At 42.0% G+C, this 18,229-nt stretch overlaps 1 protein-coding gene across 1 annotated transcript; it reads right to left on the bottom strand.

Annotated features, from left to right (window-relative positions):
• Positions 1-837: 837 nt before the first annotated feature.
• LOC121462056 (E3 ubiquitin-protein ligase DTX3L-like) lies at positions 838-17,732 on the bottom strand. Its single transcript, XM_041673477.1, is given in 7 exon segments — positions 838-907; positions 2,762-2,979; positions 3,457-3,969; positions 5,439-5,632; positions 7,745-8,302; positions 15,309-15,740; positions 17,549-17,732. Coding segments are annotated over 7 exon segments (2,169 nt in total).
• Between the last annotated feature and the right edge of the window lie 497 nt (positions 17,733-18,229).

The following is an 18,229-nucleotide window of genomic DNA, read 5'->3' on the forward strand; positions in this document are numbered from 1 at the left end:
AGCTGCACAGAGAGATCATGTATCAAGAAAACAAGCAGCAGGAGAGGGTCTACTAGTTGCCAGCGGTTCAATGAAAGATACAGAAGGTGACTTCATACAGGGCAGCACCCCCAATAGAACACAGGAATGAGATCAGACTTCCTCACAAAAATTTGAAATCCTTAATGTTTTTCTGTCCTAAAACTTTTCTGTCTGTGTGTGTGTGCACGTATGAATGTATATACAGGTGCATTTAGCAGTCAGAGGGTGATGTTAGATGTCTTTATTTCTGTCTTCCTCATATTTGTTTTGTTTGTTTTGAGACAGGGTCTCACTATATAGCCCTGGCTGTCCTGGAACTTGGGCTATGTAGACCAGGCTGGCCTGGGATGTCCTGCCACTGCCTCCTAATTCCTGGAATTAAAGGCATGCGCCACCATGCCCAGATGCACCTGATTTCTTGAGACAAGGTCTCTCAGTGAACCTGGAGCCCATGGTTTTGGTTTGGGCTAGACTAACTAGCCAGTGAGCTCCAGGAATCCTTCTGTCTCCACTCCCCAGGGCTAAGCTTACAAGTGTATGCCATCACACCAACTTTTACATGGATGCTGCGGATCTGAGCTCACCTCTTCACATGATATGATGTCCCCAGCACATGCCCTTCATATTTTGCCTTCCAAGAAAGAGAAACACTCTAGAAATGACCGGCAAGCAGACTTCTGCTTTTATAAGAAACTACATCTACTTAACATGAAAACTGTTATAAAGTTTATTCTACAAAACGATTGAGGCCTGTCCTACTGCGGCCTCCTAACACACTTCTTTTGAAAGTGCACAGACGTCTTCCCAGCGCTGTCCTTACTCAATTCCTTTTGCTTTCAGCTCCTCCTTGACACGTTTCAGGTAATGAGGATCAGGGTAGCCAAAACTGCATGAAGAAAAAGAAATCCTGTTAGCTTCCTCCCAAATAATTCTCAAGAATCTGTACAATAGCCGGGTATGGTGGCACAGGCCTTTAATCCCAGCACTGGGATGGTGACAGCAGTCAGATCTCTGTGGGTCTGAAGCCAGCCTGGACCACACAGTGAGATCCTGTCTCAAAACAACAACAAAATCTGAACAATTTACACTTGAGCATCTAGTATCTGGGATCCAGCATTCTCAGACAATCAGACAGTGACTGGTATCTAGTCACTGAAGTGCCCACTGACTGACCAGCATCTGTTTTCCAGACAGATTGCTTAACACCTTAGCTCATTCTGAGTACTGATGCACATAATGTTATAAAAGCCAAATTCTACAGAGAAGGTAATCATACGATAGTAGGACTTTCAAAATGGGAAACTTGACAAGGTCTCAGGATATTTTTCTTTTGGATGCCACAAGTAGAGGAACTCTGAGATTTATAAAGTATAGTCAGATTTCCTGGGAACATCTCCCACCATCTTGGGACTGTTTATCATGAAGACTTTTTTTCTATCATGTTTCATCCATGTGAGTTTAGCCTCTTTGTGGACTTATGGGAAGATGTGAGTGAGGAAGAGTAAGATGACCTTAAAAGAAACCAAAGCAGGGCTGGAGACATGGCTCAGAGGTTAAAAGCACTGGCTGTGCTTCCAGAAGACCCTGGTTAAATTCCCAACACCCACATGTCAGCTCACACCTGTCTGTAACTTCAGGGGATCTGACAGCCTCACACAGACATAAATGTAGGCAAAGCAAAAACGTAAATAAGAACAAACATTTTTTAAAAAGTCAAAGCAAGTATTCTTAGGATCTACCTTTCAAATTGACCTGAAACACTAAAATTAAATCAACTTGGGCACCATTCATCTTGGGTTCTGAAACCCCATCTTTTGATACATTTTTGGGAGTGGCATAGAAACAAGGTTACTCTGTGTAGATCTGACTGTCATGAAATTCTGTCTGTAGACTAGGCTGGCCTCCAATTAGAGATCCACCTGCCTCTGTCTCTTAAGTACTGGGATTAAAGGTGTGCACCATCACTGCCCAGCTTTGATGCAAAATTTAATAACCAAGTCATACATTATGAATGGCAAAGTAGAAGGTTGGAGGGATCAATTTTTTTTCAAGACGGCCTCAAACTCAGATATCCACCCGTCTCTACCTCCCAAATTCTGGGATTAAAGGCATGTTCTACCACTGCCCAGCTTGAACCAATTTTTTCTCTTTGAAGTTATCATTATAGATTATAATTTTTCTTTTTTCTTTTTTTGGTTTTTTGAGACAGGGTTTTCACTGTAGCTTTGGAGACTGTTTTAGAACTAGCTCTTGAAGACCAGGATGGCCTCATACTCACAGAGATCTGACTGTCTCTGCCTTCCTAGTGTTGGAATTAAAGAATGTGCCACCACCACCTGGCTCATTTTCATAATTAGTGATTGATGTGGGAAGGGCCCAGTCCATTGTCAGTGGTGCCAATCCTGGGCTGGTGGTCATGGGTGGGTATAAGAAAGCAGGTTGAGCATGCCATGGGGAATAAGCCATGAAGTAGCATCCTTCCACGGCCTCTGCATCAGCTCCTCCAGTTTCCTGATTGGTTTGAGTTCCTTCCTCCTCTTCCCTCAGTGTCTCAGGAGATGTAAACCGAATACACCCTTTCTTCCCTGGGTGATTTGGTTATCACAGCAACAGAAACCCTAGCTACGACACTGAGCTAACATCTATTGCTAGAATGCCTTTTCAGACCACAGCCTCAAACTGCAGCACTTAACACCCCTATACTTTGTTCAGCAACCATTGCATTTCAAAGGGCTCCTACTTTCTTGGTCCTCCAAACGTGTATATTTTGTGATGGATGTCATTCCATGTAACAACATCATACACTCCTGGTACTCGAGAGTCTCGTATTGTGAAAATCAGCCTTTTGTTAAAGGCTTCTCTGAGCAGACCCAAGACGTGTCTTCCCTCCTGATTATCAGGCAAGTATGCAGTTCGTCGTGTTCCACTATAAGGCTTTCCTGGGTTTGGGTGCTCATCCTGTATGAGGAAAGGAAAATATTAAATAAAATAATGTCATGCCTCTGAAATTTACTATATTAAAGGTGTATGCATTATAAGTAAAGCCTACTGAAAACCAAAAAGAAAATGTTGTTTTGCTATATTCTGAATAATTCATAGTTCTCCTCTTCAGATTACAGTCGTACCCACCCAACTCCTCCCATCCTGACATATGGTCTCTACCTTAAAAAAAAAAGACATGAAAGTCTAGATGCACAGCTCGACAGTGCTTGCTTGGCATGCACAAGGGGCTGGGTTCAGCCCCAACACTGTTGAAATAGCTGAAAAGACATCCAAGTTCTAAGCAAACACTATGGCCTCTAGCTATTATGTCCCTACCACAATCACTGAATGAGTTCCCGGGAAAATCAGCATCTAAGAGGCTACAGGATGACCCCTTGAGTGCTGGTAACTCTAGCAGAACCAAAAGAAACTCACATTCCCTGGTACACTTACTGTTTGGATGCCACTTTCTATAATGTATTGAATCACAATTGTGCCACAGTCTGCATAACCCGGAAGTGACTGTCTTGAAGTGGTGAAAGTCATGGTTCCATCTGGCTGGTTCCCTTTCTGGATACCATAGGACATCTGACACAGAGGACAGACAGACTTGATTGACAAGGCCTTGGTGATACAAGAGGATCAGAATTCATGCTTGCACTTAAAGAGTACATGTTTGTTGCTAATGGTATCCATGCAGATGGCACAGGAATTTTTGTTATCATTCACCTTCAAGGCCCCAGAGCTGTCAGCAGAGGCTCTGAGAGGAGGTGAAGCTGCATTTGCATCATTCCTGTCGATATCCGTGGGTGTTTCGTAATCCACATTTAATCTCTTTCCAGAAGGTAGGGACAGTCCCATTCTTTTGAAGACATACTGCTTTGTCTCTGGAGGCCGATTAGGCAAACCAATTAAAGTCATTGACTCTTGATATATCACAAAGTGTGTATCTGGGTGCTTTTTTTTAAAGTCAAGAGCACTGCTGCTCTTCCAGAGGACCTGAGTTCAGTTCCCACAACCATCAGTAGTAGGCTCTGATGCTCCTTTCTAGAATAAGTCCTACATGCAGGTAGAGCACCCACTCATACACCTAAAATAAATAAATCTTTTAAAAAGTGCAACAAGATCCCTTATCATGAGGCTCAAAAATATCAGGTGAAGTTCCCCACCAGAGTTAAAATCCTACACCCTGTCTCACAGTACCCTTTCCCGTCCCTAGCTCTCTCCCTTGCTCACTGCCTCCCCACTCCTCTTGCCTCACTGAGCTTCAGTTCCTGTGAGGCCTGTGCATGTGCTTCCCTCAGCTTAGAATGTTCTTACTACAAAACCAGGAAGCCAGAGAAAGGTCTGAAGTGTTCCCATTTTACAGCTGGGCCTGAGTTTCAGTTTTCTAAAAGGACAATGAGGGAGACAGCACATACCAGGCCTGAGGCACCTTCCATAGTACCTCAAGGCACGGACCAAAATGGACAGTTCTGTAATCTCACCAAAACAAACATGCACTGCCTTGCCCAAGTATGCAGCAAAATGGTAAAACTATAACCACAGCCAAAAAAATTGTGCTAATATAACTGTTGCCTACTTAACCAAATGTATTTGAGGTGACCTAATTGTCATTGAAAATCGTCTTACCTGTGCTTAAAAGGAGCCTACCCACTCCCCTTGGGGTCGTCGCCATTTTGTACAGGTGAACGGCCACACATATGCTGATAATAATACTCCTTGCTCTTACATACTGTTTGAGTCTGGGGTCTTCCTTCAGCGTTTCCTCAGACCCCACACTAGGTACTTTAATTTACTCATGTTCTCTAGATGAAGCATCATGGGGGTTTGTCTGTTTACACCCTGTTTAGGATGGTGGCTCTGTCACTGTTCTCATCCTCCTTTATTCTTCCCGCACTTGTCACTGGACAGAATTCTATTATACATCTGTTTACTCTGCTTTGTTCCCCTTACTTGATGTCAAGGCCCTAAGAGCAGTCCACACTGTGCCTGTGCCCCCAGCCCTATGACAGTGCCTGGCACATAACAGTCCCTCTGTATTTGTTGAATGCTTTTTTTAATGGCAGGTGCCTTCTCATCATTTAAGCCTCAGGCTAAATGTCACCTCAGCAAGAAGGTCTCCCATCTTCCCCTGCATGCCTTCACCCTGTACCTCTCTGACGCAAAACTCCTTTTTTATTCTAGCACGCCTCTGTCTTTGAAGTACTTTTCCTCAGTTCATTTATTTCCTTACGGTCTGCAGACCCCCTTACTCACTACAGGCTGCATGAGGACAGGAATCTTGTCCCTGTTTATTCACCTCTGTTGCCCAGTACCTAGAGCAGCATCTGGCTCAAAGCTAGTGCCCAGCTAAGGCTGCTGGTCCTAAAGGGCAGAAGCGGTGACCTAGGGGCAGTTGTAGCAACAGTGCCAGCTCTTCTGTCAACACTCACCTTCTGGACAATAGCATCATCAGAATTATAAACAGGCCCTTTATCGGAGAGGGCTTCATCCGGATACTGTGTCACAGACTGAGGTCGGGGTCTTGGGTCCTCCACTTGCTTTTTCATGGTTTCCAGAAAAATGGTCTCAGGTTTGCCATCAATCACCATTTCATGGTCTCTCTTTTTCAGAACTCTCTCCTTAGCTTCAGGGGAGACATAAAACTCACACATTCACACAGAAATGAGAGCAAACTCACAGATGACCCTCCGTGTCCTCTCTGAGTTGATTCTAGGAACTTCTGAAGACACCAAAATCCAGAGATGTCCCTTATATGCTGAGGACTTTCACACAAGCTATCCATATTCTCCCATGTGCTTTTCATTTGCTTGCTTTTTGTCTATTTGATTTTGAGATATGGTCTCACTATGGAGTCCTTACTGCCCTGGAACTCCCTAAATAGACCAGGCTGGCCTTGAACTCACAAACTTTTGCTATGTCCACATTCAGAGTACTGGGATTAAAGGCATATGCCACAATACCTAGCCTTCCATAGACTTTTAAGAATCTGTAGATGACTTTAATCCATCATACAAAGTAAGCACTCTGGAAATACATATTATGATGTATTGTTTAGTTGGATGAACCCTACGATGTAGGACTACTGTCTAATTTTCTCAGGATCATATCATTCTGTCCTGAAGGTAAGCACTTAAACCAGAAGGTAAACCAGTTAAAATAGATTGAGGAAGACCCTGAAACTGACCTGATTCTCTGGGTTCATCCCTGCTGGAGTTATCAATACAGACTGCTGAGAGTCGGTCTGAACTGGCAGATGAGCACAAGGAAGACTCAGAAAAGCTGCACTGGCTCTAATACAAGACAAGCTGCAATGATGACACCAGACCATGTGCATGGAAGAAGCAGAAACCCACCGAGTTTCCTGGAAGAGTTTTAGACCAGAGCTACGTGGAAAGGAGATGCTACACCTGATGAGCTGCCTTAGCCTTTGCTGTGTGCTCCAGAGTCATGGTTTTGTGAGCTGTGCTGGGCTCTGGTGCTGCAGCTGTCTTTGAGTAATTTCTGCTCCCGTAAGTAAGCACTCATCCATACTCCTGTAAGTAACCTTAATAAAAGTCATTGGTTCACCGTGTTGGGCTTTGGCGGTATCCTTCTTTTGGTCTGTTGTGGGATTCCTATATGAGGTGAGTGGACATGTGTGTTCTGTTTCCCAAGGAAGAGTTTTGTAACCCAGTAAGAACAGAGAACCTGAGCAGTTGTGTATGGCATTCTGGAATAGCAGGTTGTTGATGGGAGAAGGTTATCTGGAACTCAAGAGTAGGCAGCTTAAATTTTACTGCAGAACATCATTTGTTTCTTAGAAGTCATGTTTCTAGTCTGGGCATGATGGTATACACCCATATTCCTAGCACTTTAATGGTAGAGATAAGGATAAGACGATCATGGGTTCAAGTCCAGCCAAGAACAGATAATGAGACTCTGTCTCAAAGAGGTGACAGAAAAACTATGTTGTAATGGTCTTGAATTCTCATTTCTATGACATAGGATGATATTTCCTGTATATTTAAGTTGGGAAACTCCTGCAAACAAATAACCCAAAAACTTAGAATGATTTAAATTATAATAATTAGCTGATTCACAGAAAAGAATACATGACAATTTTCCCTGTGCATCTGCAAGGATTTTTTTCTTTTTTTCTTAGTTTTTGGTTTTTGTAGACAGGGTTTTTCTGTAGCTTCGGAGCCTGTCCTGAAACTAGCTCTTGTAAGCCAGGAGGGCCTCGAAGTTACAGAGATCTGTCTGCCTCTGCCTCCAGAGTGCTGGAGATAATGGTGTGCACCATCACCACTGGGCTTTTAATTTTTTTTAAAGTGATCATCTATTACTTTTGTATTCGTTAGAAACAAGTCAATGGAATCGTTATTTACAACAGAAAGGTGCTTTGGGTGTTGCTCAGTTGGAGGAGCACTTCCCTAGCTAGCACAAGACCCTCGGTTCCTGCTCCAATCCTCATCCCAACTTGCTTTCTCCTCTCAAGACTGTCTGCTGGGAAACTGGGCAACTGGGATACCAAATGGAAACTATCCCTAGGAAGCAGCCAAACCAAGTCAGGGGCTGGGCACATCTAAAGCTCTGTCTTCCACTATGGAATGGAGGAAATCTGTGATTGGCAGCGGCTCCCACAGGCAGTACAATGTTCCCTTGGGCTGTCCTTGGATGCATGAATGGGTCTGTTTGGACACCTACATGACTGCCTTTTACCCAACCTTGGCCCCCTTCAACTGTCCCGACTCACCTGTCCTTTCTAAGAAGTTCACCTCGAAGGTGTCAGGAGCACTGGGACCCACAGGCTGGATACTACACTCCCCGCCTTCTGAATCCCGGCTCTCAAAGTGCTGCTTTATTTTCCTGGCGGCCTGGGGGATGGGCTTCTGGAGCCTCACTTGTAGTGGAGATGGTGGACAGGAACTGGAGGCCATGGCTGTTGGCATCTTGCTTGTGTGAAACTCAGATGTTTGTCTCAGAGATGGAGGTCTAAAGCTTGAAGCCTCAGCTGGCAATTTCAAAGATAAACGTCTGAAGGTTGGGGACTCAGCTGACTGTGTCAAAGATGGACGTTTGGAGTTTAAAGTCTTGGCTGGCAGTGCCCAAGATCGAGGTCTAAAGCTTGAAGCCTCAGCTAGCAATTTCAAAGATAAACGTCTGAATGTTGGAGACTCAGCTGACTGTGTCAAAGATGGACGTCTGGGTCCCGGGTCCTCCACTGGCTTTTTCGTGGTTTCTAAGAAAATATCCACAGGTTTACCATCAATCACCATCTGGTGGTCTCTCTTTTTCAGAACTCTCTCCTTAGCTTCAGGGGAGACATGAAATATACATTCACACAGAAATGAGAGAGAACTTACAGATGACCCCCAGTGTCTTTTCTGGGAAGTCAGTGAACCAGATCAAATTCACTAGGTTCCCCCCTGCTAGATTAATCACTAAGACTGCTGAGAGTCCCTTTGAGACCAGCAGAACAGAGCACAAGGAAGACTCAGAAATGCAGCTCTGACTCAAGAGAAGACAAGTTGCAATGATGACACCAGACCTGTACCTAGAAGAATCGGAAACCAACTGAGTTGCCTGGAAGAGGCTTAACCAGAGCTATGTGGAAAGGGCACTTTCAAACCTGATGAACTGTCTGCAGACTTTGTTGTATGCTCCAGAGTCACGGCTTTGTGAGCTGTGCTGGGCTCTGGTGATTCATCTGTCTTTTAGTCATTTCTGCTCCTGTAAGAAATCCCTCACCTGAGCAGACCTGAACCAGAGAACTCTGCCAGACTGGGAGTGAATTAGCAACCTATGATGTAGCAGGCCTGAGCCAGCAACCTCTGCCAGAGCAGGACCAAGGCAGCAACCTCAGCAGAAAGAGCCCCAAGTAAGCTCTCTCCATGGGAGCAGTCCCATATGACCCCTGGTATAGCAGAGCAAACCACAGGAATGCCAGGCAACCTCCAGGAACACCGAGGGACCAACGGGGTTACTGGAACCATGGTCCTGACTGCACCACGAGGAGCAACCAATTGAGCCTCGGATCCACTGGCACCTGTAAGATTGAGCACCAGAATCGCAGACAGCCCCACCTACACCAATCAGAGGAAAAGATGGGTAGACGAAGTAAGAACACATGCAACACCACAAAGAGAAAGGCAACACCAGTAAAAACTAGTGACCGTACAACAATAAGACTTAACAACCAAATATAGATGAAGCAGAAGAAAATGACCAAAAAAAAAAATAACATTAGGAGAATGTTTGAGGCCCGTAAAGAGGAAATGAAAAATTCCCTCAAAGAAATGGAGGAAAAAGAAAAACAAATAATTGGAAAACATCAATAAATTCTTTAAAGAAAACCAAGAAAAAACTATCAAATATATAAAAGAAACTATTCAAGACTTGAAAACTGAAATAGAAACAACAAAGAAAAGACAAGTTGAGGGATTATAGAAACAGAAATCATGAAAACACAACCAGGAACCACAAATGCAAGCATAAACAGCAGAATTTAAGAGATAAAAGAGAGAATTTCAATCGCTGAAGATACAACAGAGGAAATAGACTCAGTGGTAAAAGAAAACATGAAATCTACCAAAACCTTAACACAAAATGTTCAGGAGGGATGAGACACCAAGAAAACAGCAAACCTAATAATAATAGGTATGGAAGAAGGAGAAGTCCAACTCAAAGGCACAGAAAATATATTTAACAAAAATCATAGAAGAAAATTCCCAACCTAAAGAAAGATAACAGAACATAGAAACAGACTGGATCAAAAAAAAAAAAGAGTCACCTGCCACATAATAATTAAAACGCTAAACATACAGAATAAAGAAAGAATATTAAGAGCTGCAAAGGAAATAAGTCAAGTAACATATAAAGACAGACCTACCAGAATTACACCTGACTTCAAATGGAAATAATGAAAGCCAGAAGGTCCTGCATTATGCAGACATTAAGAGTCCATTAAGGATGTCAGCCCAGACTACTATACCCAGAAAAATTTCAACCACCATAGAAGGACAAAACAAGATATTCCATGGCAAAACCAGATTTAACCAATACCTAGCCACAAACCCAGGCCTACACACAAAGTACTAGAAGGAAAACTCTAACCCAAGGAAATTTGGCTACATCACCAAAACCACAGACAATAGATGATCTCACAGCAGCAAATCCCAAAGAAGTGAAAAATATACAAAATAATTTTACCAACAATGAAAACTAAAGTAACTGGAGACAGCAATCACTGGTCATTAATATCCCTTAATATAAATGGACTCAACTCACCTATAAAAAGACATAGGTTAATAGATTGGATGCAAAACAGAATCCATCCTTCTGCTGAATACAAGAAACAACCCTCAACCTCAAAGACAGACATTGCTTCAGAGTAAAGGGTTGGGAAATTTTTTTCCAATAAAATGGGCCTAAGAAACAAGCTGGTGTAGCTATCCTAATATCTAAAAAAAAAAAAAAAAAAAAAAAAAAAAAAAAAAAAAAAAAAAAACAGACTTCAAGCTAAAATCATTCAAAAGAGAAAAAGAAGGACATTTCATATTAGTCACAGGAAAAACCCATCAAGAGGAAATCTCAGTACTGAACATCTATGCCCTGAATACAAGGGCACCTTTATATTTAAAAGAAACACTTTTAACGCTTAAATCACACATTAAACCCCACACACTAATAGTGGGAGACTTAAATACCCAACTCTTACCACAGGACATGTCTGTCAGACAAAAAATTAACAGAGGAATAGGGGAACTAACAGATGTTATGACTCAAATGGACTTAACAGACATCTATAGAACATTCCATCCAAACATAAGAGAATATACCTTCTTCTCACCACTTCATGGAACCATCTCCAAAACTGACCACATACTAGGTAGCAAAACAAACCGCAATAGATAGAAAAAACTTGGAATAAGCCCCTGTATCTTATTGGATCACCATGGCTTAAAATTAGAATTCAATAGCAACACTAATTCCAGAAAGCCCACAAACACATGGAAATTAAACAAAGCTCACCCCAAGCATCAATGGATCAAGGAAGAAATTAAAGACTTCCTATAATTTAATGAAAATAACCACAAAACATATTTAAATTTATAAAACACAGTGAAAGCAGTGTTAAGAGGAAGGTCCATTGCACCAAATGCCTACATAAAGAAGCTGGAAAAATCCCACACTAGTGAATTAACAGAACATTTGAAAACTCTAGAACAGAAAGAAGCAAACTCACCCAGGAGAACTAGATGACAGGAAATAATCAAATTGGGAGCCGAAATCAACAAAATATAAACAAAGAAAACAATACAAAAACTCATGATTCTTCAAGATAATCAACAAAATAGACAAACCATTATTCAAACTAACCGAAAGGCAGAGAGAGATTATCCAAATTAACAAAATCAGAAATGAAAAGGGAGACATAAATAACAGCAGACACAGAGGAAATCCAGAGAATCATTAAGTCATATTTTGAAAACTATACATTACAAAATTGGAAAATTTAAAGGAAATGGAAACTTCCTCAATAAATATCACTTACCAAAATTAAATCAAGACAAGATATGCAATTCAAATAGACCTAAAGCTGCTGAAGAGATGGAAAGAGTCATCAAAAGTTTCCCAATGGAAAACAAAAGCCACTACCAGATGGTTTCAGGTCAGAATTCTACAAAATTTTCAAAGAAGAACTAATACCAATACTCCTCAAAATGTTCCACACAATAAAAACATAAGAAACATTGTAAAACTCTTTTGATGAGGCTACAATCACCCTCATATTCAAACCAATTAAAGACATAACCAGGAAAGAGAATTACAGACGAGTCTCACTCATGAACATTGATGCAAAGGTACTCAATAAAATGCTGGCATATGGAATCCAAGAACATATCAGAAAAATAATCGACCACGATCAAGTCAGCTTCATTCTAGAGAAGCATTGATGGTTCAACATACAAATATCTGTCAATGTAATCCATCATATGAACCAACTGAAAAATAAAAACCACATGATCATCTCACTAGTTGCTGAAGAAGCCTTTGACAAAATACAACATCCCTCCATGATAAATGTCTTGGAGAGAGCAGGGATACAAGGAGCATACCTAAACATAATAAAGGCAATATACAACATGCCAACAGGCAACATCAAACTAAATGGAGAGAAACTCACAAATACCCCACTGAAATCTGCTACAAGACAAGGTTGTCCACTCTCTCCATATCTATTCAATATAGCTCTTGAGGTCCTAGCTAGAGCAATAAGACAACAAAAGAAGACCAAGGGGATACAAATCAGAAAAGAAGAAGTCAAACTCTCACTATTTGCTGATGATAAGATGGTTTACATAAGCGACCCCAAAAATTCTACCAAGGAACTTCTAAAACTCATAAACACTTTCAGTAATGTAGCAGGATACAAGATTAACTCAAAATAATCATTAGCCCTCCTTTACACAGATGATGATTGGGCTGAGAAATAAATCAGAGAAACATTACCCTTCACAATAGACACAAATAGCATAAAATAATTTAACCAAACAAGGGGAAGACCTGTATGATATGACAAGAATTTTAAATCTTTGAAGAAAGAAATTAATTAAAGAAGATACTAGAAAATGGAAAGATCTCCCATGCTCTTGGGTAGGTAGAATTAACACAGTAAAAATGGCAACCTTACCCAAAGCAATCTACTGATTCAATGCAATGCCCATCAAAATCCCAGCAAAATTCTTCACAGACCTTGAAAGACCAGTACTCAACCTAATATAGAAAAGCAAAAAGCTCAGGATAGCCAAAATAATCCTGTACAATAAAGGAAGTTGGAGGCATTACAGTCCCTGACTTCAAATCTACTACAGAGCTACAGTGATGAAAACAGTCTGGTATTGGCATAAAATCAGACAGGAGGACCAATGGAACCGAATTGAAGACCCAGATATTAATCCAAACATCTATGGAACCTGATTTCTGATGAAAAAATATCAAATGGAAAAAAGAAAGCATATTTAACAAATGGTGCTGCATAATTGGATATCAACATGTAGAAGAATGAAAATAGACCCATATTTATCACCATGCACAAAACTCAAGCCCAAATGGATCAAAGACCTCAAGATAAAGCCAGCCACACTGAACCTTATAGAAGAGAAAGTGGGAAGTACACTTGAACACATTGGCACAGGAGATCATTTCCTAAATATACCCTAGCAGCACAGACACTGAGAGAAACAATTAATAAATGCGACCTCCTGAAACTGAAAAGCTTCTGTAAAGCAAAGGACACAGTCAACAAGACAAAATGACAGAATGGAAAAAGATCCTCACTAACCCCACATCAGAGGTCTGATCTCCAAAATATTCAAAAAACTCAAGAAATTGGTCATCAAAAGAACATGTAATGCATTTTTTTTAAAAAAAAATGTAGTACAGACCTAAACAGAGAAATCTCAACAGAGGAATAAAAAGTAGCCAAAAGACACTTAATGAAATGCTCAACATCCTTAGTCATCAGAGAAATGCAAAATGAAACAACTCTGAGATTCCATCTTACACATGTAAGAATGTCTAAGTCAAAAACACTGATGACTGCTTATGCTGAAGAGGATGTGGGGTAAAGGGAACACTTCTGCATTGCTGGTGGGAGTGCAAGCTGGTACAGCCCCTTGGGATATCAGTATGGTAATTTCTCAGAAACTTAGGAAACAACCTTCCTCAAGACCCAGTAATACCACTTTTGGGTTTATATCCAAAGGATTCTCAATCATACCACAAGGATATGTGCTCAACCATGTTCATAGCAGCATTGTTTTTGATAGCCAGAACCTGGAAACAACCTAAATGCCCCTCGACCAAAGAAAGGACAAGGAAAATGTGATACATTTACACAATGGAGTACTACACAGAAGGAAAAACAATGACATCTTGAAATTTGCAGGGATGGATCTAGAAGACATCATACTGAGTGAGGTAACACAGACCCAGGAAGACAAATATCATATGTACTCACTCATAAGTGATGTTTAGACATAAGTCAAAGAAAACCAGACTACAATTCACAATCCCAGAGAACCTAGACAACAAAGAGGACCCTCAGAGAGACATACATGGATCTAATCTACATGGGAAGTAGAAAAAGACAAGATCTCCTTTGTAAATTGGGAGCATGGACACCATGGGAGAGGGTTGAAGGGGAGGGGAGAGGAAGGTTGAGGAGCAGAGAAAAATGTACAGCTCAATAAAATCATAAAATAGAACCCCCTCACCCATACTCCTGAAAGAAACCACAATAAAAGTCATTGGTTGACCAAGTTGAGATTTGGTCTGTTGTGGACTCCCTATCTGAGGTGAGTGGACATGTGTGTTGTGTCTCCCCAGGAAGAGCTCTGTGTTCCAATAAAAACAGAGGACCTGAGAAGTTGTGTGTGGCATTCTGGAATAGAAGGTCGTTGATGAAAGAAAGTTTTTCTGAACTCAAAAGCAGTCAGCATAAGTTTTACTGTAGAATATCATTTGGTTATTAGTAGCCATGTTTCTACTCTGAGCTTGGTGCTATACACCCAGAAACCTAGCAATTAACTGTAGAGGTGAGGGTAAGGGAATCATGAGTTCAAGTCCAGCCAAGAATACATAGTGAGACTGTCTCAAAAGGGGCGACAGCAAATCTATGCTTCTGTAATGGTCTCGATTTCTCATTTTTATGACATGGAATAATATTTCCTGTAGAGTTAAGTTGAAAAACCCCTGCAAACTAATAACCCAAAAGCTTAGAATGATTTAAATGTACATACATTAGCTGATTCACAGAAAAGAATACATGAGAATTTCCCACAGTGCACCTCCAGAAAATTTTTCTTTTTTCGGCTTTTTTCAAAAATTGATCATATATTACTTTTGTAATCCTTAGAAACAAATCAATGGAATCGTTATTTACAACAGAAAGGTGCTTTAGGTGTCGCTCAGTTGGAGGAGCACTTCCCTAGCTAGCACAAGACCCTCGGTTCCTGCTCCAATCCTCATCCCAACTTGCTTTCTCCTCTCAAGACTGTCTGCTGGGAAACTGGGCAACTGGGATACCAAATGGAAACTATCCCTAGGAAGCAGCCAAACCAAGTCAGGGGCTGGGCACATCTAAAGCTCTGTCTTCCACTATGGAATGGAGGAAATCTGTGATTGGCAGCGGCTCCCACAGGCAGTACCACGCTCCTGTGGGCTCTCCTTGGAAGCATGAGTGGGTCTATTTGGACACCTGCATGGTCTGCCTTTGCACCCGACCATGGTCTGCTTCTGCTGTCCCAACTCACCTGCCCTTTCTAAGAAGTTCACTTCGAAGTTATCAAGAGCGCTGGGTCCCACGGCCTGAACACTGCACTCCCTGCCTTCTGAATCCTGGCTTTCTATGTATGGCTTTAGTTTCTTGTGGCCCCAGGGGATGAACTTGTGGAGCTTCATTCGTCGTGGGGACAGCGGGGAGGAACTGGAAGCCATGACTGTTTGCATCTTGCTTGTGTGGAGCTCATCTGGCTGTGACAAAGATCGAGGTCTGGAGCTTGGAGTCTCAGCTGGCAGTATCAAAGATGGAGGACTGAAGCTTGGAGCATCAGCTGGCTGTGTTAAAGATCGAGGTTTGGTTCTTGGATCCTTCACTGGCTTTTTTGTTGTTTCTAAGAAAATATCCACAGGTTTGCCATCATTCACCATCTGCTGGTCTCTCTTTTTCAGAACTCTTTCTTTGGCTTCAGGGGAGACATGAAACACATATTCACACAGAAATGAGAGAGAACTTACAGATAATCCCCAGTGTCTTCTCTGGGAAGTCAGTGAACCAGATCAAATTCACTAGGTTCCCCCCTGCTAGATTAATCACTAAGACTGCTGAGAGTCCCTTTGAGACCAGCAGAACAGAGCACAAGGAAGACTCAGAAATGCATCTCTGACTCAAGAGAAGACAAGCTGCAATGATGACACCCTACCATGTGCATGGAAGAAGCAGAAACCAACTGAGTTGCCTGGAAGAGGTTTAGACCAGAGCTACTTTTACCTGCTCTGCTGCCTCCAGGCTTTGCTGTGTGCTCCAGATCATGGCTTTGTGAGCTGTGCTAGACTCTGGTTCTGCAGCTGTCTTTGAGTCATTTCTGCACCCGAAGAAACTCCTCATTCCCTCATTCCCACATGGTGGCTCACAACCATCTGTAATGAGATCTATTGCCCTCTTCTGGTGTACAGGAAAACATGTTGTATAGAACCAATGAATAAATTTTAAAGAAAGAAAGGAAAAAAGAAAGAAAGAAAGAAAGAAAGAAAGAAAGAAAGAGAAAGAAATAGTCCCCTCACCCATACTCCTGTAAGTAACCTTAATAAAAGTCATTGGTTCACCGTGTTGGGCTTTGGCGGTATCCTTCTTTTGGTCTGTTGTGGGATTCCTATATGAGGTGAGTGGACATGTGTGTTCTGTTTCCCAAGGAAGAGTTTTGTAACCCAGTAAGAACAGAGAACCTGAGCAGTTGTGTATGGCATTCTGGAATAGCAGGTTGTTGATGGGAGAAGGTTATCTGGAACTCAAGAGTAGGCAGCTTAAATTTTACTGCAGAACATCATTTGTTTCTTAGAAGTCATGTTTCTAGTCTGGGCATGATGGTATACACCCATATTCCTAGCACTTTAATGGTAGAGATAAGGATAAGACGATCATGGGTTCAAGTCCAGCCAAGAACAGATAATGAGACTCTGTCTCAAAGAGGTGACAGAAAAACTATGTTGTAATGGTCTTGAATTCTCATTTCTATGACATAGGATGATATTTCCTGTATATTTAAGTTGGGAAACTCCTGCAAACAAATAACCCAAAAACTTAGAATGATTTAAATTATAATAATTAGCTGATTCACAGAAAAGAATACATGACAATTTTCCCTGTGCATCTGCAAGGATTTTTTTCTTTTTTTCTTAGTTTTTGGTTTTTGTAGACAGGGTTTTTCTGTAGCTTCGGAGCCTGTCCTGAAACTAGCTCTTGTAAGCCAGGAGGGCCTCGAAGTTACAGAGATCTGTCTGCCTCTGCCTCCAGAGTGCTGGAGATAATGGTGTGCACCATCACCACTGGGCTTTTAATTTTTTTTAAAGTGATCATCTATTACTTTTGTATTCGTTAGAAACAAGTCAATGGAATCGTTATTTACAACAGAAAGGTGCTTTGGGTGTTGCTCAGTTGGAGGAGCACTTCCCTAGCTAGCACAAGACCCTCGGTTCCTGCTCCAATCCTCATCCCAACTTGCTTTCTCCTCTCAAGACTGTCTGCTGGGAAACTGGGCAACTGGGATACCAAATGGAAACTATCCCTAGGAAGCAGCCAAACCAAGTCAGGGGCTGGGCACATCTAAAGCTCTGTCTTCCACTATGGAATGGAGGAAATCTGTGATTGGCAGCGGCTCCCACAGGCAGTACAATGTTCCCTTGGGCTGTCCTTGGATGCATGAATGGGTCTGTTTGGACACCTACATGACTGCCTTTTACCCAACCTTGGCCCCCTTCAACTGTCCCGACTCACCTGTCCTTTCTAAGAAGTTCACCTCGAAGGTGTCAGGAGCACTGGGACCCACAGGCTGGATACTACACTCCCCGCCTTCTGAATCCCGGCTCTCAAAGTGCTGCTTTATTTTCCTGGCGGCCTGGGGGATGGGCTTCTGGAGCCTCACTTGTAGTGGAGATGGTGGACAGGAACTGGAGGCCATGGCTGTTGGCATCTTGCTTGTGTGAAACTCAGATGTTTGTCTCAGAGATGGAGGTCTAAAGCTTGAAGCCTCAGCTGGCAATTTCAAAGATAAACGTCTGAAGGTTGGGGACTCAGCTGACTGTGTCAAAGATGGACGTTTGGAGTTTAAAGTCTTGGCTGGCAGTGCCCAAGATCGAGGTCTAAAGCTTGAAGCCTCAGCTAGCAATTTCAAAGATAAACGTCTGAATGTTGGAGACTCAGCTGACTGTGTCAAAGATGGACGTCTGGGTCCCGGGTCCTCCACTGGCTTTTTCGTGGTTTCTAAGAAAATATCCACAGGTTTACCATCAATCACCATCTGGTGGTCTCTCTTTTTCAGAACTCTCTCCTTAGCTTCAGGGGAGACATGAAATATACATTCACACAGAAATGAGAGAGAACTTACAGATGACCCCCAGTGTCTTTTCTGGGAAGTCAGTGAACCAGATCAAATTCACTAGGTTCCCCCCTGCTAGA

This window comes from Microtus oregoni, unplaced genomic scaffold (assembly GCF_018167655.1).
Source record: "Microtus oregoni isolate MIOR12 unplaced genomic scaffold, Mior012 000023F_ref0000262, whole genome shotgun sequence".
Lineage (NCBI taxonomy): Eukaryota > Metazoa > Chordata > Mammalia > Rodentia > Cricetidae > Microtus > Microtus oregoni.